The 27474-nt window shown below is 42.8% G+C and overlaps 1 protein-coding gene across 2 annotated transcripts in view; it reads right to left on the bottom strand.

Moving 5' to 3' along the window:
* The window catches only part of LOC117257661 (uncharacterized), a 30217-nt gene extending 7099 nt beyond the window's left edge, over nucleotides 1-23118 (bottom strand). Inside the window, exons 1-5 of one of the 2 annotated variants that reach the window (XM_033627910.2) lie at nucleotides 22701-23118; nucleotides 7692-7919; nucleotides 4871-4928; nucleotides 4614-4692; nucleotides 2799-3145 (exon numbers count right to left, since the gene is read on the bottom strand). In XM_033627910.2, coding sequence (XP_033483801.2) covers nucleotides 2799-3145; nucleotides 4614-4692; nucleotides 4871-4928; nucleotides 7692-7825 — 618 coding nt within the window. In that variant the 5' untranslated portion in view covers nucleotides 7826-7919; nucleotides 22701-23118. Of the gene's footprint in view, nucleotides 1-2798; nucleotides 3263-4613; nucleotides 4693-4870; nucleotides 4929-7691; nucleotides 7920-22700 lie in introns of both variants that reach the window. The other variant, XM_033627909.2, reaches the window with a different exon arrangement.
* Between the last annotated feature and the right edge of the window lie 4356 nt (nucleotides 23119-27474).

Raw genomic sequence — 27474 nt, 5'->3', positions numbered from 1 at the left:
AATGCTAACGTCAGCAAGCAAACAGTAACAATATTTACCATGTTCACCAACTCAGTTTAGTGTGTTAGCATGCTAACATTTGCTAATGTTAAAAAAAAAAAAGTACAGCTGAGGCTGATGGGAGTGTGTTCCAGGTTTTTTGCAGGAATTTGGTCATAACCCAAAGTACTGGACAAAAGTTTAAGATGATGGTGGCACTAGACTAAAAGTCAGAGGATCACCAAAGTTAATACAATTAATCCTGAATGTTAGCACCAAATTTAATGACATTCAGTCCTATGATTTCTAAGACATTTCACACAAATGTCAACCTCATGCTGGCATTAGAAGAAAAGTCAGTGGATCACCAAAGTCAATAGGATTTACCTTTTGAGACACATGAATGTCTGTACTGAACTTCATGGCAATTTATCTGACAGTGGTCAACTGAATGACAGACAAACATTTCCCTCCATAGAGCCACAGAGGCCAAATGGCCCATAAAAATGACCAAAATCTGGTCTTTCCAAAATTCTCCTGACAAACAAATTTAACCAAAAACATAACTTCCGTGGTGGAAGTAATGAACTGACACTTTGCAGGCCTTTCTAGTAAAGTCAGTGCACAAGGCATCAACTTCCATCTTAATCTGCTTTGAATGAGCTCATCCACTGCTCCGCTCAGACCTCTGGAGAACCACTAGCAACCAAACTTAGCTCCTCACTTCATATCCCCCTCAGGTCATCGCTTCCTCACTTTCTTCAGCTCATAAAACTGAATCCTGTTCACCTCTACAACATTACGAGATGATGCTGTTCAGGCCGATCGGAAATAGATGTGCTGTTATTGCCCTTTTGTTTTGAGAGGCAGCAAATACAAGGGCACCAAAATTATGTGAGGATTTTTTTCTCTTTCCATGAATAACCAGTTTTTGTGTGGGCATATTACTTATTTCCATACTATTTTTCTGCACTTTATCTCATCTCTTCCCGTACAGATAATCAAATTAAAGGCCTAATCTAAGCTCTATAATCAATAAAGAGTATCTGTCACTTGGAATTATCTGTTGTAGATGGTTAAAGTTGCTTACACATTCTAAATAGAATAATGTTAAAGCTGGGGTAGGCAGTTTTATTTTGGCGTCATTCTGCAAAAATCTCTAGATAAACTTTGAGCATATTGTAATTCAGGTGGACTGAGAAAAAACTAGACTCCTGGACCTCTGCTTGGCTCTACTTTCAGGCTGTAGATAATCTGTGATGGGAGACTTCTGGCAAAACCTGATTCACTGGCAGAGAGTCCTTCAAAGAATTTTGCTCTTTCAGCATTAACAATTGTCTACACTGCAAAGCAACTCAAAAAAGGAAGATGGACATATCAAAAAGAGTCTAAAAAAAGTCTGACAATAAACAAAATAAAATCTATCAATATCTGTGAAGACTTTCAGAGATGGAGAGAAAATGTGTGCGGATACAGGCTCACAGCTGCTGCTTCAAAATCACAATAATGTAGCTAATGTTACCTAGAGCCTAGCCTAGTGTGTCCTCCGCCTTATTCCTACCTTTGTGGGGGGAGAGTGAGCAGCAGCTCCCCAGACGGACCCCAGTCAGCGGCTGTAGCAAGCAGTGCAAACCCCAACTCCGAGGGACCAGACAGCCCGCTGGATCAGCAAACTTTCTGTTGCTGCTGTTACACCCAGCGCTGGGGGCTCATGCTGGTCAAATTCAAGCTGCTACAGCTGCTGACCAGAGGTCTGTCTCCCAAACTGCTGCCCGATTTCCTCTAAGGGTACTTTCACAACTGCCCCGTTTGGTTTGGTTCAATCGCACTCAAGTTTGCCCCCTAAGTGCGGTTCGTTTGGGCAGGTGTGAACACAGCAATCACACTCAGATGCGCACCAAAACACCCAGATCGAGACCTTCTTGGAGAGGTGGTCTCAGTCCGGTTACAAACGAACTCTGGTGAGGTTCGTTTGTGGTGAGAACGTGTTCCGGCCTGGATCTGAACCAACTGCAGTCACATGACACATTGTTTGGGTTAAACATGAGCATGTTACAGTCCTGGAGGATTATTAATGTGCACCTCCTCCTGTACTGCCTTAATATGCACATTCAGCACATCCAATGAATCAAAACATTGTTTTCTAGTTGGAGCCGCGCCTCGTTTTCAAACTGTATGGTTTGACTAAAATGAACAATGACAGCAATATAGTCCACGATGAGCAGCGCTAAAATCAACCTGTGTAGTTGTCCCTCCATTGTGACATTAGAAAGTGTCACATTTATCTTGCCAGTGTACTCTTATTCAACATTTTGTTTACTTCCTGGATTTTTCCCACATGGAAACTCTGACCAATCAAGAGCAGCTTTTTCACACGAGACATTTGATCTGGTCCGCTTATAAATGCTGCCTGAACTTTGTAACAAAATCAGTCCCTGATTCGGACTAAAGCAAGACAACTCTAGGTCTGAAAGCACCCTAAAGCAGTCCACAGCGGTGGGGAGCAAGGCGGAGGGACAGTGGGGGGTCTAGCTAAGTAATTTTTGTCTGATTTGTTGTCTGATAAACAGAGCAAGAGCCAGGGGAGGGGCTGAGCGTGCTACTCCACTATGAAATAAGATTAAATTAATGATTACTGTGTGAATCACGTGCATATACTCGTGGTCGTCTGATGGGATGTGCTTAGGATAGAGAGAGGTGAGCTGTGAGAGTGCACCTTGTCCTTGTGTTAAAATGTTTCTTGTCAAACTACTGAACTGTATCCAACTGTTTTGTAAACTTTTAAATCATTAGATAAAAAAAATAGTCCCTCTACCAACCTTTGGAAATGCCGGGACATTGAAAGCGTCCACATTTCTCCGGGGCAACTTTGTACTGTGAGGGTGTGGTGGAGGAGGGGCAGGATGTGACGGTGGGGCGTGTCTTGGAGGTGGCACTGGCGGCTCCCCCATATCCGTCCCGCTGTCCCTCTTCTGGGGAGCCTTGTCGGCCTTCCTCAGCTTCCTAACACAGGCGTACTCGGCCGTCTCTGGAGGATGAGGGGGAGACATGACCTGAGCCTCAGGTTCGGGTAGCCCTCCTTCTACGTCGCCGTCTGGGTCTGGGGGCGCCGGGGTGTTGGCGGGTACGGCCGGAGGGGCCGGGGTGTCCGTCTGCCCGGCCCTGCCTACCATGGCGTACAGGGCATCATCAGTACGTGTGGTGGAAGAGCTTCGGCCCACTTCAGAGTAAGTGTGCTCTCCGTCCTCTCCAGTCCCAGAGGGGATCTGGGGAAGCTGCCTGCCTTGAGAACGAAGGTCAGAGTTAGACCTGCTGGGCAGAAGGTCCACACTGGCTGGACCTTTCTTTTTAGATGCCTCTGAAAGGCATATACAGGCCATCACCCACCATGAAACAGAACTCACACACATTTACTCCTCTTGTTCTGGACAAACATTTGTGAACATGAATAAATCCCTCGCTGGTACAGAGAGACAATCTGGAGCTGACAGTAAACTGGGAGCTGACGTAGATGTTTAAGAAAACGCGTCCAAATTGACTTCATTCCACTGCAGTGGAAGCAGGACAAATATGAAGCAGGACATATGCTTATATTTCTTCAAACCCTCTCAGGCTACTGTCACTGTGCCCACAAACACAGTTCCCTGTTGACTGTCAGTGATGGAGCTCCAGGACTCGTCTTGGCTCTCTGATTTCTGTCTTTGAGAGAGAGAAAGATGCATGTTCAGAAATCAGGACTGAACAGTCGAGTGGAATAAGGCTGAGTTCAGTAAATGCAATGTGAATTCTGTTTCAGGGTAAACTGCATCAGGGCTTTGCACGAATTTAGGGTCAGATCAGATACGGAGCACGTGGAGGAGAGTGTGCAGTGACAAATGTTTAACATTTACCTAAATATTTATTTGCATTTTTCTGGGGGTAGCTACTGTTTTTGTGGACTTCAAGGCTGGCAATAATGAGGGAGGATGAGCCAAATCAGAACATGCTACGGTAACTTGTCATGCTATTTATCTGATAAATTCACCAATTGATTTTCCATGTTAGGCCATCTCATGGACTCCAATGATTCTGTTGTATCTCCATTGTTTTTTGATTTTCATGCTTTCAAATGTGGTGATAAATGACATGCTTGCAGTGGTGGATGAAAACATAAAATACATTTACTCATGCGCTGTACTCAAAGAAATACTTCATCTGCAAAATGGCCGTTTGTATATCAGGTTCTTACCCTGTGTAACCTTGAGTTCACAAAGAAAACTTTGTTTTTATCGTTTGGCTCCACAGTGAATGGCCTTATGCATTATAGATGTGATCTTCATAGAAAGTGTTTTGATATTTCAAGACCATTTTGCTGATAATATTTATGTACTTTTACTTAAGTTGCATTTTAAATTCAGTACTTGTAATATTTATGATACTTCTTTTGTTTCAGTAAAGGATCTGAGTACCTCCTCCACCACTGCATGTCTGTGTGTTTGAGAACGTTCCCCTTTAATGATGCCAAAACTGCTTTGTCATGCAGCTAAAACAAGACCAGACGGTTTGGTTCCATGGAGGAGTTTTTCACCAGACGACAGAGAGAGGTACCGTTCACAGAGCACAGGTCAGGATACGTATGTGAAGGATGCACTCACTTTTGCCATTGCAGTTCATCTTGTTCATCTCAGTGTCAGATTTACTGATGGACCGCAGCTTCGACTGCCTGAGTATACCCTGACAACATACACACACACACACACACACACACACACACACAGAGGGCCAGTTAAACTCTAATTAAGACTGAAGAGGTGTCCTCTGAATGATATTGTTCTCTGGTGAATTAAGTTGCTCCAGCTACCTCAGCTGTAGCACAAACAAAACATCAAGCAGCGTGTTGCCTGATACCTACCATGTCCATGAGACGGTGTTTTCCACCCTCGCCGGGAACATTGTGTGTCTTCCCCTTCCTGTAAACACAACCGCTCTGTCACACAGGTTGACACTTACTACAGCGATGCGCTTCAGTGTGTGTGTGTGTGTGTGTGTGTGTGTCTCTGTGTGCAGAGTTTGAGTCACTGTCCATGTCTGCCTGAGTCATCTTCTGACTCTGCACGTGTGTGTGTGTGTGTGTGTGTGTGTGAGAGAGAAAGAGACAGAAGAGTGTGTGTGCCAGTGGTGGTACATTTACTCAAGTAATGTATTTCAGTACAATTTTGAAGTACTTTAATTTTGACTTAAGTATTTCCATCTTATGCGACTTCATACTTTTACTTCACCTCATTTATTTGACAACATTAGATACTTTGAAAAATTCAAATTATTATCACAAAATATGAATCAACAAATACATTTTGATATATTTTTATAGATGGACTTAATCAGCAGTATATAAAGTAATTAAAATTAGCCCGACCTTTTCCAGCATGTACACATTAATACATCAATATTTATAACCCAGTAATAAAATACTGAATATGATTATGGATAAGTAAGTATAGTAAGATTTTAAATGCAGGACTCATAACAAAGAATTTCTACACTGTGGTATAACTACTTTACTGAAAGGGGCAGTTCACCCCAAATTCAAAAATATATAATTTGTTTTGGTGTGAGTTGCAGAGTGTTGGAGATATCAGCCGTAGAGATGTCTGCCTTCTCTCCAATATAATGGAACTAGATGACACTCAGCTTGTGGTGCTCAAAGTGCCAAAAAATTCATTTGATAATTCAACAGCAATGTCTCTTTCAAGAAATCATGACCCGGTTGCTCAAGATAATCCACGGACCTTGTTGTGAGCAGTTTCATGTAGGAACTATTTTCTTTCTACCAAACTACACCTACTACATGAAATTAGAGAAAAATCATTTATTGTGTTAATCCGAGTAAATACGGACTTTTAAAATACATGTAAACATGTTAGTCCGTCTGAAATTGTACTAAATCGAATTTCTCAAAGTCAAATTAACACACCCTGATAATGCATTTGGGAGTTGAGTTACCCCTGCATGTATACAGTCAATCAGACCCCAACTGGCCAAGGTGCTCAACACATGCTCCACAGTATCTGCCCCGGGCTTTGACCCAGAAACTTAAAGTATTAAATGTGTAGCAGAAGAAGAAGCCAGTAACAACATGGCAAAATCTTCATGTAGAGCCGTGAATTTTTGGAAGGACAAAACGTACTGCTGTAAAGTTGTCCATCAACCACAAAAAGGTCCAATCCTAACTGAAAGCTGAAAGGGGGCATACTGCCACCTATTGTAGCGGAGTCAGACATACTTTGGTTGATAAATCAATTCCCTTCCTGTGCTTGTATACAAGGACAGTAGTCCAATTAAATGGCCTAGTCGAGCTATAACTGTAGCTTGATGTTTTGTGTTTTTTTTTGGCACTTTGAGCGCACCACAAGCCAAGTGCCATGTAGTTGCATTATACTGGAAAAAAGGCAGACATCTACAGCCAATATCTCCAACACTCTGCAACTCACACCAAAGCAGTCTAGACTGATAAACAGCACTACAGGTAAGGTGTCCCTTTAGGTTAAAGCTCTGAGTCCTTCTTCTTCTAGTCACAGAGGACATTTTACTGCAGTTCCTTTCCTTTATGTAGATACTTTAAGTACATGTAGCTAATAACACATCTGAACTTTTACTTAAGGAGGACGTTTGTTTGTAGTCGAGTATTTTACATTGATGTATTGCTACTTTTACTTAAAGGGGAATTTATTCCTGAGGTGTAAGGCAGTCCAAAAATATTACAAAACATAAAAAACTCTCTCCTGAATCCAAAAACTAGAGTGCTAAAACTCAAATTTGTGATGTCATCAAGTATAAAGTCTGGAGCTGCTCCATAGACAATGAATGGTGAAGGATGTTATAGATGACACTGAGAGCACCCAGGGGAATGTTCTGAGTATAAGGGTACACATACCCATTCATTGTCTATGGAGCAGCTCCAGACTTTATGCCCTATGACATCACAATGTTGAGACTTACTTCTTTGATTTCTGGCTTTAAGAGAGAGAAGCTCATGTTTACAGCAACACATTGTCACTCCGACCTCGTCACATATTGACATTTGGTCATGGACCTTCCACATCCACATACGACGTAAAAGGTACCCTGGGTGTTGGTCGCTGACGTTCTGAGATGTGAAGTTCTGCCTGTTACATGCATTGCCTTCTTTCAAAATACACTTCTGTTTTCACAGGAAATTTACATACAGTCTCTTTCAAAATAAACTCACTACGTCGGTTCAACACTCCAAATTGATGTTATTTTTCCTCCAACATCTAATGCAGGTGGTTAGGTTTAGGAAAAAAGAACAGGGTTTGGGTTTATAATCTTACGGGATGTGAACACAGCTTCACAGGATGGAAGTCGGTGTTTCTTGGACCCATCCACCACTGCTCCCACCCACCCTACTTGGACTTTTGCCGCCATATCATTTGTTCTTGTCCCACCGTGTTTCCCTGTTGACGCCGGTCACGTATCATGCCAGCGTTAAAGGACTGCTTTTTTTCATCAGTGTCTGATGCCTAAAGTCACTGCCCAAGAGCCGGATCTGACGACTTCGGAGTGAGACCATGTGGTTTACAAATATTGGAATTCTCAATTTATTTGTTGATCTCCTGTAAGTAAAGGATCCCAGCACTTCTTCCACCACTGGTGTGTGCATGAGCGTATGTGTGTACGTGTGTGTTTGTGGTCATGTGTGCACGGCGCCTCACCTCTGGCAGCCCACGCAGAGCACCACGATGAGGATCGTGACAACAAAGGCTGAGGCAGCAGCGATAGCACCCAGCAGCAGGACCTTGCCGTAGGGAGGAGCCGTGAAGTTCAGCCCGTCCTGCATGGAGGCCATGTGGGAGCGCTGACGCTCACTTGCTCTCACACACACTCACACTCACACCCTTACAACTCATCCACGCAGGGAAGTGCCACGGTCTCACTGGGATCTGCAGCGAGAAGGCACAGAGTGGCGCTTAATTACAAAATTATCTAACCCTTTACAAAACATTAGGCAGGTTAACAAAGCAGCAGAACCAGAAGTAAAATATTCACAGTAAACGGAAGCAGCAGTTTGAGGAGAGGGAGAGTGAGAATTCCCGTCCAGCGCTGAAGCAGTGAAGTGAACAGACATTACGCCTCCGGCATGTGCTTCTGCTTTACCTTGTTGGGGGATTACTGAGCTTTGTGTGTCACACTTACATAGACATCAACAGCATACCTGCAGAGATTTTCAGTTATCTGGGTCTGCATAGCATAAAAGTGAGCTGGTAAAGTAATCCAACGATCATACATTTAATTCTCTGCTTTATAAACCAGACATAAATCATCTCAACACTCAGTCGACTGCCGATCTGTTTGCCAGGTAGCTGCTGCCATGCATATGTGTATATTTCTGATGGTTTCAACCATTCAAACAAGAACAAACATACATATTGAGAAGGTACGATGAGTCACAGCCAAAGATGAACATGCCAGCAGGCAGAGTAACCTGAAACACTGACGGAGACAAGTCTGAAAGCACCGCGAGCAGACAGAAACATCTTTCCTGCTTCTCCTCCGCTCCTCTCTGCTTGCCAGACGATTTCACGTTTTGGCAGCGTAATATGTTTCAAATAAACAATAAAAAAATAAAGAAAGAAAACACACGGAGCCATAACAAAAAGACCAAACAACAAGCCTGTTCTAATCTCTGTCAAATCATGCCATCTGTCTGCTGTGACTGTGTGTTTTCATGTGTGTTTATTTGTCGCTCGTCCATCAGCAACAACACCAGTGAGCGGCAGACTGCAGGAAACATACCGCCTGGTTTTGTCCAAAAGTCTTGTTGTTGTTGGGATGATGATACTTAACTGTCTGTGTATGTCTGTCCAAATGTCTCTCGTGTATTTGTTCAGTTTATAACGACAGATTTTCTTCCAAGCAAAACACTCCATGGTGGATCTTGTACTTTTAGACTTCTTCAATCCTCCTCACTATAACGATCAAATCTGATGCTGTAGTGTTATATATTCCACACAGATCCTCCTCTGTCCACACAGACTATAATCCTCACAGTTTAAATTACTTTAACAACTTGTCTGTAGTCTGAAAAATGTGTATCTTCTCTGAAGGTCTGCCAAAACCTTGGACACCTCAAGACTGCTGCCCTTTTTTTTCCGGCTCAGATAATTTATCTTTAGCACTGCAGTAGGGGTCTATCAAACATAGTGAGGTCTTATAAGGATTCAAGCAACCCAAGCTCGTTCTTGCCTCTTCATCTCTGAATCATCAGTTCATGACCTCCTAATTTGGTTAAACTTAATTTGGGGTTCATTATGCTTCAACCCAGACAGATATTACCCACTTAAACTGCACAAATATTATTCCAATCGGCCGGATTGTTGCACACCAGGAGTGTCAAACTCATTTAAGTCCATGGGCCACATTACAGCCCATTTTGATCTGAATTGGGCCGGACCAGCCTGTAAATAACAAAGCCTTCAAATCCCTCTCTTTTACTGTAAAGAAGAAACATTACGAGTAGCTTTACATTCTGAAAAGTCCCGTTTCCACCAAACACTTGCGGTATGGTACCTTTGGAGCCAAGAGTAACCCTTCAGACATGGTACCTAGACCCTGGTGTTTCCACTGCAAACAGTACTTTAAATGTGGGCGGGGTTGTTGTCACTCACTGCTCCGTCCAGCACTCACTGTGTTTCCTCATCACTGGTGACACAGAGGGAAGTCTGCACCTCGTTTATCGTCTACAGAACGAGGCTGCACGCCATCATTTTTAGAACAAAATAAAACAGGCTGCAGTGAGCGTCTCTCTCCATGGGACATTTAAAAATAGTGGGTTTGTGCATTTAGTCCTTCCAAGGCAAGCTCAGGGGTTTAGTGTTGCTGTAGCTCACAGGACCAATGCTCTGCGATGCATTTTTTCTCTGAGTGAGAATTAGAATATATGCAGTTCACATAACCTGGTCGAAATTAATATATATAAACACTTGAAGATCCACTTATTACTAAAAGTGTGTGTCGTATAAAAACTAAAGTGATGGCCAAAGTTCTTAAAGTGAAATTAAAGGTGTGTTGATTGATTCACGCCATCACCTCATGCATTGAGTAACATCATAAGTTAACGTTCCACCTTAAAAGTTGCCGGCAGTCGGCCCAGTGAATGAAGTTATTTTTTCCAGCTGCTGTGAGAGGCAGCAAAACATCCTTTCATTTTATAGTTACAGTCTACTAATAAAACTCTCCACAGTATGAACAGTGGTTACATGAGCCTCAAAACCAGCCACAACTCAGCCCTGAGCAGAGTGAGCGTCCTCTACTGACCAATCAGACTGCATTGTTCACAGCTCCACCTTTTAGTACGAGGTGCCATGCTAGGTACCCCAACAGAGGGGGGGCCAAAAATGGGGACCGGTTCCATTGGTACCATCCACAACTTTTCACTGTGGAAATGGGAAGAAAGCGTACCGAACTGAACCGAACTGTACCGTACTGCTCGGTGGAAACGGGGCTAAACTGTTCAAAATTAATTAACAACCCATTTACAAAACAAATGATGAACAGACTGAGATGAAGGCTGAAGGATGAAAAAAAGATAATTTCAACAATATGTCTCTTTTTCAGCAAACTCATCCTCAGAGTATGACTTTGGTGCTGATGCTATTTTGTGCTTTTATGTTTCCTCAGATCTGCCAACAATTAATTTATCTTCTCTGTTCTTAGTTGTCGTTGCAAGATGTTGTATTTTTTGCCTTAATGAGTTTGATAGTGGTGCTGAATATAATATTCTTTGAGTATACCAAGCACACTGGCTTCCTAGTTACCTCTGAGAGGAAACAGAAACTGGTTCATTTAGCATTATATGTAATTGGAAAAATTGGAATTAATGACTTCTCTGCCATTTTTACACTCAGCGAAGTCATTGAGTGGGCTAGTTTGGACCCTTTGGTTGTCTGGTTCTGGCCCAGAGGCCATATGTTTGACACTCATATTGTACACATTCAAGAACGTAGGTTTTTTTCCAACAGTGGGGGGGGGGGGGGGGGGCACATATGAAACAGGGGGTTTGGGGGTCCTCTGCAAGAACATCTTAATCGTCAAACACTTAATTTCTTGCTCTCTGGGGAGTTTTCATGCTCCAATTTGTGTATTTTCTGCAGCGTCTTATGTTGTAAATGTCTTTAATTTTGTCAAAACAAAATCCCTCTGCTACTTTTATGTTTTATTTGGAGGGACAAATTCATATGTTAAGTACTGAAGGGGAAGTTTTCCCTACATCCTTCCAAAATCTATACCTATGCACCTTTATTCACATATTCCTTGACTATAGTCAGGTCTGCTCATTTAGGCAATGCCCAGACCAGTTATGCAGAACCTACTTTTGCTATTTAGTCCATTTTCTGTCACCCAAGTGTGGACATATACATATATCTGTAAATATATGTTATCATAAAAAATTCTCTGGAGTCTGAAAGTGTTTGGGCCCACAGTATGTTTTGTGCACCATCCTCACAGAAATAAACCCTTCTGTCCGTCTCGCCAATATATTCTCCACATCTTGCCAAGACTGGCTGCGTGCGCTCTATGCCCAGCAGATTTGCCTAAATCTGGCACACATCTGACCAAATGTAGCACTGTTTTCCTGTTTTTGATTTTACAAAACAGCCATTTTCTGACATTCCTCCTGCACCATCTCCTCCATATGTGACATGCATCATCTCTGGACTTCCATGACTTAAAAAAAAGAGGAAAAGAAAAACCCAGCATACATCATTAGACACATTTTTACTGTTCTGACCATCCAGACTGTATGATGAATCTACAGCCATGCTAGCTGCTCTGTGACGCTGTACTTAGACACAGTGTTGCTTTGAGCTAAACGCTAACGTCAGTCATGCCCCTGTGAGGAAGAAAGCTGAGGCTCTGTCTTCATCTGTGCAGTGCTGCCTCTGATACAAACACTGCCTGACACTATTCACAGCAAATTAAAATAATAATTTCTTGTGATCACGTGATTCACATTCTGTCCTGCAGCTTTGAAACAACTACAGAGATGCTGAAGATAAAAAGATAAATCTCACTCACTAAAATTACACTAACCACTCAGACTGTTGCACACATCTTTATGTTTAATCCATATACGAGTACAGCCAGGTATGCAGATTGAGGCCACACCCATTCTCACCTGCCTGGGTGGGCGTGTTGATGTCTGTGATTGACTGCAGCTTGCACTGACAGGAAGACAGTGAGGACCACACCACCATCCAACCACGCTGAGGTGAAATCTAAGGTACGTTTACATGCTGTTAAAATGTGCTGCAGCTGTGCAGTTAATTATCTATGTAGCCGTCTTGGCATTAGCTGAGCACATTTCCCCGGTGAATATTTGTTTTGTGGCTCACATGCTGAGGTGCAGGACAAAGATGCATGTTCATGTTGTGCTTAAAGTAAGAATGAGACTGTAGCTGGGAAGCTAACGTAGGCTGTTGTTCTGAGTTTGTGGCTCTTGTGTTGTGAAGAATGACATTTCTGCATTATGCTGGTTTGCTTGGCTGATGCAAAATAAGTTCTTCATCTATGGATAGATAACGGACTCTGTTGGACTGATGCAAAACTACAGTGTTGTTAAAGTCCCCCTCTAACATATTTTAAAGTATGTAAAAAATACTGTGCTATGATAAATATTTTGTTTACATGGACCTCCCACATTATAAGTTAAAAAAAAACAAGTTGCTGGAAGCAGATCTGTTCATTCTCCCCAGGCCCTTAGGACATGTGCCAGGCTTTGGAGGATAATTTTTGGACTACCAAGTCTGTCATGTGATACACTGAGATGGCTAAAGAGACATCTGTAAATCAGTGGATACATTTTTTTGAACGTCACAACCCCTGCAAAATGACTCCTATGATCTGTTTGGTCTGATTACATTTGAAAAGTCTACAAAAAGCCATTCAATTAAATCATATCATCTCCATTCAAGCTAGGAGAGCACTGAACTGGAAGTAGCTGGCTTGGCTGATGAGGGTCTCTACAGCACCTGCTCTATTGGCCCCACAGTGCAGAAGCAGTGCTGACCATGCAAATCACTTTATACGCAGGAGTTGAAGTTTTTTGGCTTCATGCACCACTAAGGGGAAAAAAAACCCCCGTCACTATGCTAATGCTAACTCTGCTCTCTGTACTGACAAGTCCACTCTGTGCTGGAGGTTTCAGGTTTCTTTGCCGGTATTTTGTCAAAGTTTGTTCCTCCCTTTCATACGACTTTCTGTATTAGACAGCAGTTTGTGTTTGTATTAGTGACGCACTTGATCTTGTTTGTCCGCTGTATGTTTGAATCTCAGATTTTAGTGAAGCGCACAGACATTACCGCCTTCAGTAGAGGAATGTGAAAACACCTCTCTATAGTGACAAACTTTGCACAGATACAAGTCAGTATAGTCAAGTTCTGACATTTTAGGGGACATAAACAGAAAAAAAACACATTCTGAGTGGAGGGGGACTTTAAATATAAGTTTCTCCCTTTTGGTTTATTTTTTTTAAAAGAACAACATGGGACACATGATTCACAGAGCAGATATGTTGCTGTAGCAGACAAAAAAATGTGTAATTTAATTTTAGTTGGACTTTGACGTTCAGCTCAGTGGAGGGCATGGTCTGTTATAGCTGCCAATGTCTTAGATGTTGATTTTTGGTTGAATTTAGGTTGTAATATAATGTAGGGTGACTAAAATTCAATGCCAGGACGTCCAGTGCCAACGTCAATTTGATGTAGAATACGGATGATGGTGATATTTTATTGGTTTTAAGTTGCGTTGTTAAGTAACTTTAGTCACTGGTTTTAACCCGTGTGTGGGTGTAAACCCTGCGACTCCGCTTGCGACTCATGTTAGAACTAAAGATCTTGGATGAGAGGTGAAACGTCTTCAAGAAACTTAAGCAAGTCCAGTTGCCTACGATACAGCACTTTAGATTACCACCCAGCCAACATTTGTATGTGGGGCCCATGTGGGTCGTAAATGGGCTGAAAAATGGGCCGTATTTGGGAATGTCCACGGGTTCCATAATGGCCCCATGCCAGTTGCCCACATGGGTGGGTTTACCCAAATTGGCCCCATGTGGGTTACGCAAGCACCACCTGGGTACCAAGAGGGTATGGGGCGAAATGGGGCATCTTATCTGGGGCCAACTTGGGTAAACCCACCCATGTGAGCAATGATATAGGGTCAATTTGAAACCTGTGGACAGTCCCATTGGAGGCCCATTTTTCAGCCTATTTAATACCCACATGGGCCCCACATACAAATACTGGCTGGGCATGACCTGGATGACTCAAAATCTTCACCATTCCAACCAAAATTTAACGTCTGTCTGAGGTCTTTCTGACGTTATATTGACGTCTTGTGCCAGCAGGGCCTCTACTTTAAAGTTTAAGTTAGGGAATATTTACCCTGCTCTTTTACTTTCCTCTTCATGAATGTTTCTTCTTCTCTGTGAAAGTATTCAGAGCATATTCTTTGACTGACTGTACTACTGTATGTATCTGCAGAGACAGGACAGAAGTTTATCAGACTCCTCATGGCAGAAGTTTTGCAGACTTTTGCGGGTAATTTACATTTCTTTGAGGAGATCCAGCCATGAACCCAGCTGTTCTCAGCATGACATCCAATTTGCACCACATTTCATACGCGGATAACTTGGTGCTTCTTTGCACGCTGCATGTATTTCTCTTTGTAAGTTCAGGGCATCCTGACCAGAAACAACTGCTTTGTTTCCTGATTCAAACGAACCTCATGATATTATTAATACAATCCAGCTCAAATGTTCCAGCTCTGGATATCCAGCATAATTACCTGCTCCTTTTAGTCTTAAGAAAGTGATTGCAGCAGCGAACATGTTTTCTCAGCATGTCTGTCAAAACTATTTTGGGTATTTTAACAGCAGCCAGCAAACATGTCAATGATTTCTGTGACCTGCTTTTAATGCCACCAATTCATCCACCAGCTCCACCTTCACCACAACACTTCCTGAGTGAATATTATGGATTTAAAGAAGCATAGGCACCTGTGAGGGAACAATCATTTAATTCACAGTTGCAACAGTGTCAGTGTAATTATATCTGTGCTGATTTGACAACAGAGCCGAGGAGTTGGAGATAGAGAGGGTAATGAGAGAGAAGAAAGGGGAAAGGTGTAGGTGTGGAGGAAAAGAAAGGAGAGAGATGAGGGGAGGAAGACATGCGTGGGAGTCCTGTGGCAGGTGTTTGAAGACGCTGAAAGCAGATGATGAGAGGAGGCTGTCACATTTCCCAACGAGGTTTCCCGGCCTTCCTCCCTTCCTTCCTTCCCCTTCCCTGTCTCATTGAGTGTGTCCACACCTCCCCACCCATTCCTCTCTCCCCTCTATCCCCCTGCCTCCGCCTGCGGTGTTTAGCCAGAGTGACGCCTCAGCACTGCAGTGTAATCTCTGGCCCTAGAGCTGCCTCACGTGAGCCAACCAATTGGACGTAGCACTCAGAGCAAGAGAGATAAATGGCCCTCCCCCGGCTGATTTTTCTGCTAAACAAAGCCCCCATCTCCGTCAGCCACAGAGAGCCCCCCACCTCTGCCTGTGGCCCTCAATGTGCTTGTTACAAACTACCGGCGAATACCTGCAGGTGCAGATTTGCCAGGTGTTGCCCTGACCGTGCAGCACAGACCAGAAGGCTACTTACACTGAGAGGAGGGCCATATGTGGCGAGGGTACTGGAGCGCCATCGATCATTAATATCTGGTTTCCTTACTGAATCTCATGCATCATATCGTCAATTAAAACAACGTAAAGTAAAAGTTAATTAATTAAAGTTCCTTCTTTACTTTTTGGAACAGTTTATGCAGCAAACGAAGACTGTAAATGTTTGAGAGCTCTAAAAGTGAGTAAGAGGACCTTTGAGTCTAGATTATTTTGCTGCATATAAAAAAAGATTTCTACTTATTCCTCTGAAGTATCTTTCTATTTCTGAGTCGGTGGACACACAGGAGACTGCTAATGATTATTATTGATCGAGCTGCCAACTATTTCTTCAATAAATCATTTGATCTATAAAACACCGGAGACCAGGGAAAAATGTCTGTCACAGTTCAGATGTTTTGTTCAACCAAAAATATAAAAACACTAAATTTAATTTAACATAGGAATGAATGAGAATGAGAAGCTGAGACTGATGAGTGTTTGGCACTTCACTGTAAAGAGTACTCAAAAAAGCAATCGATTATCAAATAGGTGCTGATTCATTTTTAGAGATGTGACATTAACAGAAAAGTTGTCAACTAAATTAATCAACTGATTTAATAAGCGATTAATCTGAGTAATATTTTAGGACAAAAAAACTCTTAAAAGTTTCTAATTTTAGCGGGAAAACTAAATATCATTGGGTTGTGGATAAAACGAGACATTTGAGGACGTCATCTTTGGCTTTAGGGAACACTGATCAATATTTTTCACCATTTTCTGACATTTTATAGTTTAAACAACTAATCGATCAGACGAGAAAATAATCTTTTGGTTAATCGATAATGAATATAATTGTTTGATTAATCATCTCACAGTTGCAGCTGTACAGAACACTCTTTGTTGGGTGCAGGAATGAATGAAAGTTTGGTTCATAACAGCCGCAATGTGGACGACTGTAGATCAGCAACTATTAACGATGGATTAATTGTTTATATAGTTTTTTAGCTAAATTGCTAAAAAAAAATCTGACGTAATGTGTTGATTTTTTGTCCCACAGTTAATCCATGAATCATCTAGTCTATAAAACGTTGGAAAGTTTTCAGAGCCCAGTGTGACATCCTCTTTAAGGTTCTGTACGCAACATTCAGATCATTAATATAACAGCAAATCAGTATTTGCTATTTGATGATATGGAGGAGTAAAGGCATCCTGAGCAGAGAATGAAGTCACGCTGCCTCTGCGTTTGTTGTCATCCGAGCTACTCTGTGGTTTGTTGTGGTAGACAGTGTCGCCATATGTGCATGTTAGTGCATGTGTGTATCCCACTAGCTAGCCCATCCCTGCTGGTTTGCACTGCGCTCATACAGCAGTTACTGCTATTATAGGGATGCCATCATTGTGGACCCATTCTCCTGTTCCCCCCCGGTTAACACTGTTAGTTCTGTCAGCACTGTTGCAGTTGTTAAGTGCTGTTTATGAATTTAACCGTAGACTGTATAAATCATGGATGAAGCTTCTGTGACGTCACCCATTGGTTTGTGGACTGCTGTTTTGAGGCCTCGAGTTTGGCATTTCAGCCGTCGCCATCTTGGTTTTTGGAGCCAGAAGTGATCATATTTGGACAAACAGTGGAGCTGTGGTGGATCTGACTCAATAGCTGTGTCTCAAATCAGGGGCTGCAGCCTTCGAAGGCTACATTTGAAGACGGATTGTGTCACATCGGCTCGACCAAGGCCGTCCCATTTCAAAGGTTCCTTCAAGTGCGGCCGAGAAATGCAGCTTTCTTTCCCAGAATTTGGAGGATGCAACGGATGAATCCTTCGTGGCCCAGCCTATCCCAGGATGCGCTGCAAGCCGGTGACGATTATATATTAAGTTAACTAACAGTAGTTAAATAACTGTTAACTGTTGTTAACATTACTGTTAGCTAAGAGCACACAGCTTAAACAATCTTAATTTAATAAGTTTACCTGAAAACAGTCCATCAGCCTGAAATATATCAAACAGCAGTCAATCATCTCCTCAAGTTTTTATATTTTAGATTATAATATAATATAATATAATATAAATAATAATACAATAAATAATAAATAATAATATATAATATATTTATATATTATAATATACAGTACAGGCCAAAAGTTTGGACACACCTTCTCATTCAATGCGTTTTCTTTATTTTCATGACTATTTACATTGTAGATTCTCACTGAAGGCATCAAAACTATGAATGAACACATGTGGAGTTATGTACTTAACAAAAAAAGGTGAAATAACTGAAAACATGTTTTATATTCTAGTTTCTTCAAAATAGCCACCCTTTGCTCTGATTACTGCTTTGCACACTCTTGGCATTCTCTCCATGAGCTTCAAGAGGTAGTCACCTGAAATGGTTTTCCAACAGTCCTGAAGGAGTTCCCAGAGGTGTTTAGCACTTGTTGGCCCCTTTGCCTTCACTCTGCGGTCCAGCTCACCCCAAACCATCTGGATTGGGTTCAGGTCCGGTGACTGTGGAGGCCAGGTCATCTGCCGCAGCACTCCATCACTCTCCTTCTTGGTCAAATAGCCCTTACACAGCCTGGAGGTGTGTTTGGGGTCATTGTCCTGTTGAAAAATAAATGATGGTCCAACTAAACGCAAACCGGATGGGATGGCATGTCGCTGCAGGATGCTGTGGTAGCCATGCTGGTTCAGTGTGCCTTCAATTTTGAATAAATCCCCAACAGTGTCACCAGCAAAACACCCCCACACCATCACACCTCCTCCTCCATGCTTCACAGTGGGAACCAGGCATGTGGAATCCATCCGTTCACCTTTTCTGCGTCTCACAAAGACACGGCGGTTGGAACCAAAGATCTCAAATTTGGACTCATCAGACCAAAGCACAGATTTCCACTGGTCTAATGTCCATTCCTTGTGTTTCTTGGCCCAAACAAATCTCTTCTGCTTGTTGCCTCTCCTTAGCAGTGGTTTCCTAGCAGCTATTTGACCATGAAGGCCTGATTGGCGCAGTCTCCTCTTAACAGTTGTTCTAGAGATGGGTCTGCTGCTAGAACTCTGTGTGGCATTCATCTGGTCTCTGATCTGAGCTGCTGTTAACTTGCGATTTCTGAGGCTGGTGACTCGGATGAACTTATCCTCAGAAGCAGAGGTGACTCTTGGTCTTCCTTTCCTGGGTCGGTCCTCATGTGTGCCAGTTTCGTTGTAGCGCTTGATGGTTTTTGCGACTCCACTTGGGGACACATTTAAAGTGTTTGCAATTTTCCGGACTGACTGACCTTCATTTCTTAAAGTAATGATGGCCACTCGTTTTTCTTTAGTTAGCTGATTGGTTCTTGCCATAATATGAATTTTAACAATTGTCCAATAGGGCTGTCGGCTGTGTATTAACCTGACTTCTGCACAACACAACTGATGGTCCCAACCCCACTGATAAAGCAAGAAATTCCACTAATTAACCCTGATAAGGCACACCTGTGAAGTGGAAACCATTTCAGGTGACTACCTCTTGAAGCTCATGGAGAGAATGCCAAGAGTGTGCAAAGCAGTAATCAGAGCAAAGGGTGGCTATTTTGAAGAAACTAGAATATAAAACATGTTTTCAGTTATTTCACCTTTTTTTGTTAAGTACATAACTCCACATGTGTTCATTCATAGTTTTGATGCCTTCAGTGAGAATCTACAATGTAAATAGTCATGAAAATAAAGAAAACGCATTGAATGAGAAGGTGTGTCCAAACTTTTGGCCTGTACTGTATATATATATAATAACAATCTCTGGGTCCATGATTTAGGGCTAACTAACTTACTAGCTTACTCCTTCTTTCGTAAGGTGCAGCTGGTTGCTAGGTAACAGGAGCGAGAGCAACTGGTGATGCAACCAGGAAATCCTCCGCAGACCAGATTGTCCCATTTCGGAGACTGTTCAGTTTGGCTGATGGGGTCTTCAAAGGACGTGGCCGACATAGACTGCAATGACTGCGTCCTTCAAAAGCTGCAGCCCCTGAATTTAGACACATCTACAGACTGTAGCAACGCCTTGCAGACAGCTCTACCCTTAAATATGTGTAACTCTGAGCCTTGATAAATTGTAAATGGGGGAGTTATAAAAGAAAGTCACCCCCTGTACAGTTGTCATGAATGTTGAAATTAGCCATGGAGACCAACACAGTTTTTGTACCAGGCTGTAAACAGAATATCTGCTGTAGCGTTGGGCATTTTAACATAGTGGTCTTTGGGGATTGACTCGGTTTTGGAGCCAGCCTCAAGTGGCCATTTGGTGAACTGCGGATTTTGACACTTCTGCATTGGCTTCATTATTCAGCCTCGGAGGCTGCCATGCGGATTTAACGCTGTTAGCTGCTAGCTCAGCCACATTCATGAGAACCCTGAACAACTGATATGCTTTGACTTTCACTTACAGCCCCTTTAATGTTTGTTTTTTTTCCGATCAACAGCCCAGATGCCAAAGGTATTTGGTTTATGATGATATTCGACATGGAAAATTTCTCACATTAGAGATGCTGGAACCAGAGAGTGGACGACTTAAATGATTAATCGATTATCAAAAATACTGTAGTTTCCAATTAACTTTCTGTCAATTGACTTATCAGTTCATTGACTCTTTGTTTCAGCTCCAAAATCTGATGGTTCTCGTCAGTATTTGCTGTTTCCTCGTCTTTTATTGTAAGCTGATTCACTTTGGATTTTGATTTGTTCGTCAGACAATATAACACATTTTAAGACACCACTTTGGGCTTTAGGAAACAAGTGATGGAGATTTTTTACTGTTCTCTGGTGTTTTTCAAAGTCTTTGGCTCGGCGATATAAAGAAAATCAACGATTACCGTGTTGTCGATCAAATACAATGATTTTGATATTGTGACAATATTGTAGAGGTGCTCTGACAAAATATTTACACAATGGGATTTTTGATAAATAATCACCAGTAATGTGGATGTAAAGCTTAAGTGGGTAAAAGGAGATAAAAGAAGAGCTACAACAGTCCAAAAATGACATTCCTTTGCTGTAATGCAGCCTTTAACAGCAGGAAAACACAACACTTATCCAATATCTAAGACGATATCTAGTCTCATATCACGATATCAATATAACATCATGCATTGCCCTGCCCTATAACAGACTATTAAACACTATTAACAAATTAATAACCAAGAAAATACCCAGTGATTGTGCCCCTGGATGACTGGAGGAATGAAGTATCACCTGTTGACTTGGATCTAATCTCAACAATTAAATGTCTTTAAAGGAAACGTACTCAGCGACAAACTCACCCGATCACATCAGGCAAAATTTAACAAACAAAAATTACATATAATTTAGTTTCTTTTTAAACATAATAAAGACTCAAACTCCTCCAAACAATAAAAATAATGTTCCCTGTTTCCGCTCAGGGCAAACAAGGACTTCAATTGTAATCCTCATTAAAAATGTATTTTTTAGGAACACATTGAGCCCTACAGTGTCGCAAATCAACAACCGGTAGGCTTTTTAATTTTCTAGGAACATGCACTGGATTTACATGTGTGTTCATTATTAATAACACTGGAGCTCGTCTCAACAAACCCAGCCAGCCAGCCAGCAGTGGCCTCTCTGCCGAAGCTGCTCAGGTTTTTGATAAACCACCTGGGAGTTCATGTGGAGCAAAAACCTCACCCTCTGTGTGACACAAATAACAGCAGTGTGTGTGTGTGTGTGTGTGTGTGTGTGTGTGTGTGAGAGAGAGAGAGAGAGAGAGAGAGAGGGGGGAGAGGAGACTGCTATTGTGTGAGAATGTGAATTAGGTCAAATGTTTGCTTGCAACAACGATTAACCATGCCCCTGTGAGGAAGAAAGCTGAGGCTCTGTCTTTATCTGTGCAGCGCTGCCTCTGATACAAACACCGCCTGACATTATTCACAGCAAATTACGGGAATCATTTCTTGTGATCACATGATTTCACATGCTTTCCAGCAGCTGTGGAACAACAATACTGGAAGTTAAAACAAGGGGGGAACCATCACCATCATCATCATGTTTTTACACTGTGCATATAGTCTGTAAAATCCTCCCTGTGTGTGTGTGTGTGTGTGTGTGTGTGTGTGTGTGGAGGCTGTGTGTATGTGGCTCATGATGGCACCCACTCAAGCAGGCATCAATCACACGCTGGGTGACGGTTCTGCTGCCCGGCTCGCCGCGCCTCTGGGCTCTGACACCTCAAACTGCAGTGATGCTGGTGACAACAGGTTACAAACCCAAAGAGGATGCACAGGGAACACATGCAGGGTGTGAATGGGCTATAGAGAAAATGAAAAATTCCAGGTTGATGCAGTGTGCTTTTATCATTGTTTCATTAAGCCTGTAGCAGCAGATCTCTCCCCTCTCTCCTCCCTTTTTCTTCTCCTCTAATCATCAAAGCGTTTCCGATTCATTTCCAGATCAAAGTGAGGATGGCAAAGGATGTTGTGTCCCTGAGGTCAGCTGGCAACTTACACGACAAAGCCCCACACCCCCTATTTATGAGTAAGGGAGGGTGAGGAGGAGGAGGAGGGAGGATGAGGAGGGGGGGCTGCAAATGTTAACGGAAGGTCTAACGTTAATTATCTTTATGCTTCACAGTCGGCACACAGAAACCCGATTGGAGGCTTCCTGCGCCTTCCTCCCGTCAAATCACAATGAAGTTCTCTGATGAATGCGTTAATTTGAGGGCTTTAAATCACAAAAGGCAATGCAGTAGCGGCTGAGGTGGGTGCACACGTGTCTGTGTGTTAAATGTATGACCAGAGGAGATGGAGAGGAAAAAAGGCAGGGCGAGCACAAAGAGAGAGGGAACAGGCAGAGCGGGTGCGTTATGTTCCCTGGATGGATAAAGGGATGCTGAGCTGCGTGTGTGTGGCTTATCGAGCTCGATCTATAGGCACATATGAATGACCCCCCCACCGCCTCCATCCCCTCCTCCCTCCAGCCTGTCACATAGCCACGGGCACAGAGCATTGCGCTATAGCATCCCCCCTGTACTCACTCAGCTCAGAGATTTTGGGAGGCGCAGCGTCAACCCTGGTCGCTTCCTTCAGTTTCCCCTTGGACCAGGCGCTCCCCGCGAGCATAATCAATCACAGGCGATAACTTGGCTTTCTCGGGCTTCACAAAACACGAATGCAGCATATTGCATGTGACATCCCTTTTGAGCGCCCGCTGACCCGCTTGTGCGCCCTGTCCGCGCGCCTCTGCTCCCCAGCCGGAAGGGAGGCTGGGAAGTGTTTAACCTGTCTGCTGCTGCTGCTGCTGCTGCTGTTACTGCTGTATCTCCAGTATGATCTTCAGGTTTTCTCCTCCACGGTCCCTCAAGCCCCTTCCATCTGTACTCGCATCCCCTCGGCTCAGCTACTGTGCTTCCATGTGACACAGGCAGAGCTGGAGACCCCCCAATTTTGAGTTTGTCTTTTGATTCTAGCGTCATCCCTCGGATGGATGAGGAAGTGCGGGTGTGGATGTGTGTGCGTGTGTGTGTGTGTGTGTGTGTGAGAGAGAGAGTAATGAATGGGATGAGTTTAGGAAGGTTTCTCAGTCCCTACTAAAGGTGCACGAGACTCTGGTTAATTTCAGAGACAGATAAGACACCATGTAGAGTCTGTAAACGACAATTTTCATCCTCAGAGTCGAATTTAAGTCTTATTTTGCACAAGGAATTTAAATAACCTGTTGAAATTGGTGTGTGTTTTGCAGCCTCACTCTCCTGTAAATATCCTTTTCTAAAAAACATATTGTCAAAATATGAAATCAGCATGTTAGCCATACAAACACTGAGTCGGTTTGACTTAAAACCCCGTAAAACCTGCAGGAAGGAGCCAAAGAAAGCAGCAACACAACAGATCAAACAGTTGGCTGCAGCCTTCATTGATCTCTATAAATATGGGAGAGTATAGTGGAATTACACTGGATCAATATAAACTTCACATGACCCCTATAAGAGCCACTAATAACCCAGAGTAACCCCTCATAATGTCTCCTTTTTCCCACTTTAATGGAAGTAAATGTACAAAGTTAAACTAATATCAGTGTGTCTGACGGGTTGTCTCATTTATCTGCGACATATTTGAGTCTAAATATTATACAAAATATAAAAGTAGGCCACTAATGTCTCGCTTTAACCTTGCCACTGTCACACACCGTTGAAGCTACTACACCTCCACCGCTCTCTACCACCACCTACTGTTGTATTCAGAGCATTGCAGGAGAGCAACCGCCTATCAGGGTGCAGGAGACGGTGTTGCTGTATGAGGGTCGATCCGTGCCACACTGAGGGAGAAACTGAGGATTTATATGGGAGAGGTGTTTGTAATACAGACTGTCCTGTTAAGATAAATTACAGCATCAGCCGTTTCAGCAAAACAGGAAGTATAGACAGAAGAAAGGTGACAGAGAGAGGAGGTCTGGTCAACGAAACAAAAGACCGCTGTTTGTTTTCTGTTTCCTAATGACAGTCAATATTTGTCTCTTTTAACCACCATCCTTCCTTGACCTTAACCACCAGTGATGATTTTTTTCTGATGAATCCATTAATCATTTAGTTTACTGACAAAGAAAATATAGACAAAGCACATCACAAGTTCCAGGAAACCATAGTCACAGCTTCAAATAGCTTGTTCTGCTCAACCAACAGTCTAAAACTCAAACATATTCATTTACAATTATATATATGTGTAGTTACCAACAGCAGCACATTCTCACTCCAATCTCGTCACATGTCAACGTTTGGTCGGTGACTTTCTACATCCAGATATGTCTTGCAAAGTATCCTGGGTGCGTTGGTAGTCGACGTTCTGGGACACTGTGTCAAGTTCTGCCTGTTACATGCATTGTCTTCTTTCAAAATACATGTTGGTTTTCACAGGAAATTTAACATTTACATACAGTCTCTTTCAAAATAAAGGCACTACATCGATACAGCAGTTTTTTTCCTTCAACAACAGAAACACACAGTTTGGCTTTATAAGCTCACAGAATGTAAACACTGCTCTTCGTTGGACCCATCGATCTACCCTCCTGCCTGCCCCACTCAGACTTTTGCCACCTTATTTTGATTTTTGTCCCGCCATGTCATCATGCCGATGTTAAAGCCACTACAAGGAACTTTTAACTGGATATGCAAAAGTCTCTCATTTCTGCTAATGTCTGTGCGTGACCTACAACAGCAAATGAGACCATCGGTGTGAAGATAAGCTATTTCTATATAGTGTATATCCATACCTTTAGGAAACCCTGTCCGGGTCCGTCCCAGGTCGCTTCCAGGACGAAGCGATTTACGGCACTCAGACAGCACACGTCATCTTACCTAGCTGCTTACATTTATAGTGACTCTTATAAATAGTCGCTATTCCTCCTCCTCGACCCGACGTCCGCAGGGAGTTGAAATAGCAGCAATCATCGGGTAAAAGTTCTGTGAAAGCACTGGACTCACCAACAGTCAGCCACGTCTCAGTCACACAGAGAAAATCCAATCCTCGGGAAGTCAGGAAATCCTTCAGGATAAACGTTTTGTTCGCTAGCGATCTAGCATTTACCAGCCCAATCCTGGCAGGAGCCGGCGGGTCCACAGTGTTAGCTGTCGGGGGAGCCCCACACAGAGGCCGCAGGTTGCACAGATTCACCCCGCACCAGTGGGGACGAGGAGAGCAGGGGCCGCGGGGCTGGAACGCCTCATCCGGGCCGACGACAGGTACCAGCCAGGCGTCGACAGGGTCCAGCGAGTGCCAAGAAATAAAGAGGCGAGGCACCGCTCCATACTCAGTCCAAGAAGCCGTGGAAGTGCTCGCCAAACAGGCCTTCAGCCTTACCAGCCGACTGCTGCGTTTACCCCGGTGGTGGTGGCGCTTACACCGGAGAGGTGGAGATGGGGCGCAGCAGAGGTGAGCTGGGATCCCCGATAGGAGCGGGGGCTTGTTGTTTCATTCATCCCCAAAACAAACACATGCGCGAGCCAGGTAAGCGTCTTTACGACAATACGTGCTAGAGCTCATGGGAAATGTAGGCTTCATTCCAGCAAAACACTACCGCTTTTGTCCACAGGGTCGCCAAAATCAACTCAAAATGAAAGTTCCTTGTAGGGGCTTTAAAAGACGGCGTTTTTCGTTTATTTATGATGCCACAACTCATTGCCCAAGCACCAAATTTCAGAGACTGGGTCCGTCATCATTGCAAAATTTGGTCATGGTGACACTAATTGTAATGGGAACTACCACAGAGGTTCTTTTGAGTACTTTGGCAGATTTTTACCAAAGCAATGACATTGCAGTTTTGCAAAATACAGTCACAAGGTGTGTAGCTGAGATCAAAATGATTGCTGAGTTCGAAGATGGATGTGCTCCTATAGCAAGGAGGCTGGAAGTAGTTTACACCCCTGGGCAGCATTAGCTTTAACCTGTGTACTGCTGAATCACGGCTGGTGTGACTGACTGTGGCTCTGAGGTACAGCAGGTTGTCCACTAATCTGAAGATTGGAGATTTTATCCCCGGCTCCTTCAGTCCGTATGTCAAAGCAAAGTATCCTTGGGCAAGATACTGAACCCCAAATTGTTCCTGATGGCTGTTCCATCAGTGTGTGAGTGTGTGTGAATGCGTACTGAGAAGCAGGTGGCACCTTGTATGGTAGCCTCGGCCACGAGTGTGTGAATGGGTGAATGTGACATGTAGAGTAAAAGCACTTCGAGCAATTGAAATACTAGAAAAGTGGTATACAAGTGCAGTGCAGGTCTATTTACCATCTCATCACAAGATGGTCTCGTGTTTTTTATGTAGGCTATATAGATACTTTTTTAAAAGTATATATTTAAATCTTGTGTTTACCTTCTTCAGCTTGTTGTCATTGTTTCAGCCGTATGTTTATTTCTGTATATGTACATTTAAAACAAAAACAACAACAACAAAAATCTACAGTCAATTTCCCTTTTTTGTGATTCTGATACAAAAGAAGAAAAAAGCAGGAAATCCTCAAATTTCAAGAAGCTGGAACCAGAGAATGTTTGACAATTTTGCTTGGAAGAAATAAAGATTGATTATCAAAAAAGTTAGAGAATAATTTTCTGTTGATCGACTACTTGAGTTAAGTTTAGTTACTTTGGTTTTGTTTTCAGCTCAGACATCTTTCACGGGAAGTTATTGAGTCATAAGTTTAACAGATTTAGGGAAATCAAAAAACGTTTCAGTTTGTGCATTTAAAACATGAGTGAAAACACTGGGAAAAAAATCAAAGTCAAAGGTTTTTACACTTGGCTGACTACAGTGGAAGCAGACTCACTACGTAAATCAGGACGTACATTAAGAACGCTGCTATTGATCACACCTCTGTGTCACTCCTGCTTAGTCGTTTTTAGTGCAATTACTTTGAATTATTTATTGTTTACTGTCTTTGTCTGGATGTGTTTATGCCTTTGTGCCGCTGCAACACCGAAGTTTCCCCTCAAAGACTCTTATTATGTTTACCTTTGTGACTTATGTGTCCCTCCAGCTTCTACTGAAGAGTTAGAAAACAATCAAATGTAAAGTCGGTGTACTACCACAGCACTATAGTCTAATTTTTAATATTTTATATTCTTATTTATTATTTTTGTATTCTATATCTTGTGTTTTTAGCAGATTTTCTTGGACATTCAAATAAAAAATGTCGCTTAATTTGTATGGAAGTCTGAATAATATCAAAACAGCTCCTGGATTTTCATTTTAAACCCCCTCCCAGCGTCCAGAGGCTGACTTTGTCCTTCAGGGTTTCCCCCTCTCCTGCTGATGGCGGCACTAAC

The sequence above is a fragment of the Epinephelus lanceolatus genome, chromosome 8 (assembly GCF_041903045.1).
Source record: "Epinephelus lanceolatus isolate andai-2023 chromosome 8, ASM4190304v1, whole genome shotgun sequence".
In the NCBI taxonomy this organism is placed as follows: Eukaryota; Metazoa; Chordata; class Actinopteri; order Perciformes; family Serranidae; genus Epinephelus; species Epinephelus lanceolatus.
This window is presented reverse-complemented; position numbering and strand designations above follow the sequence as displayed.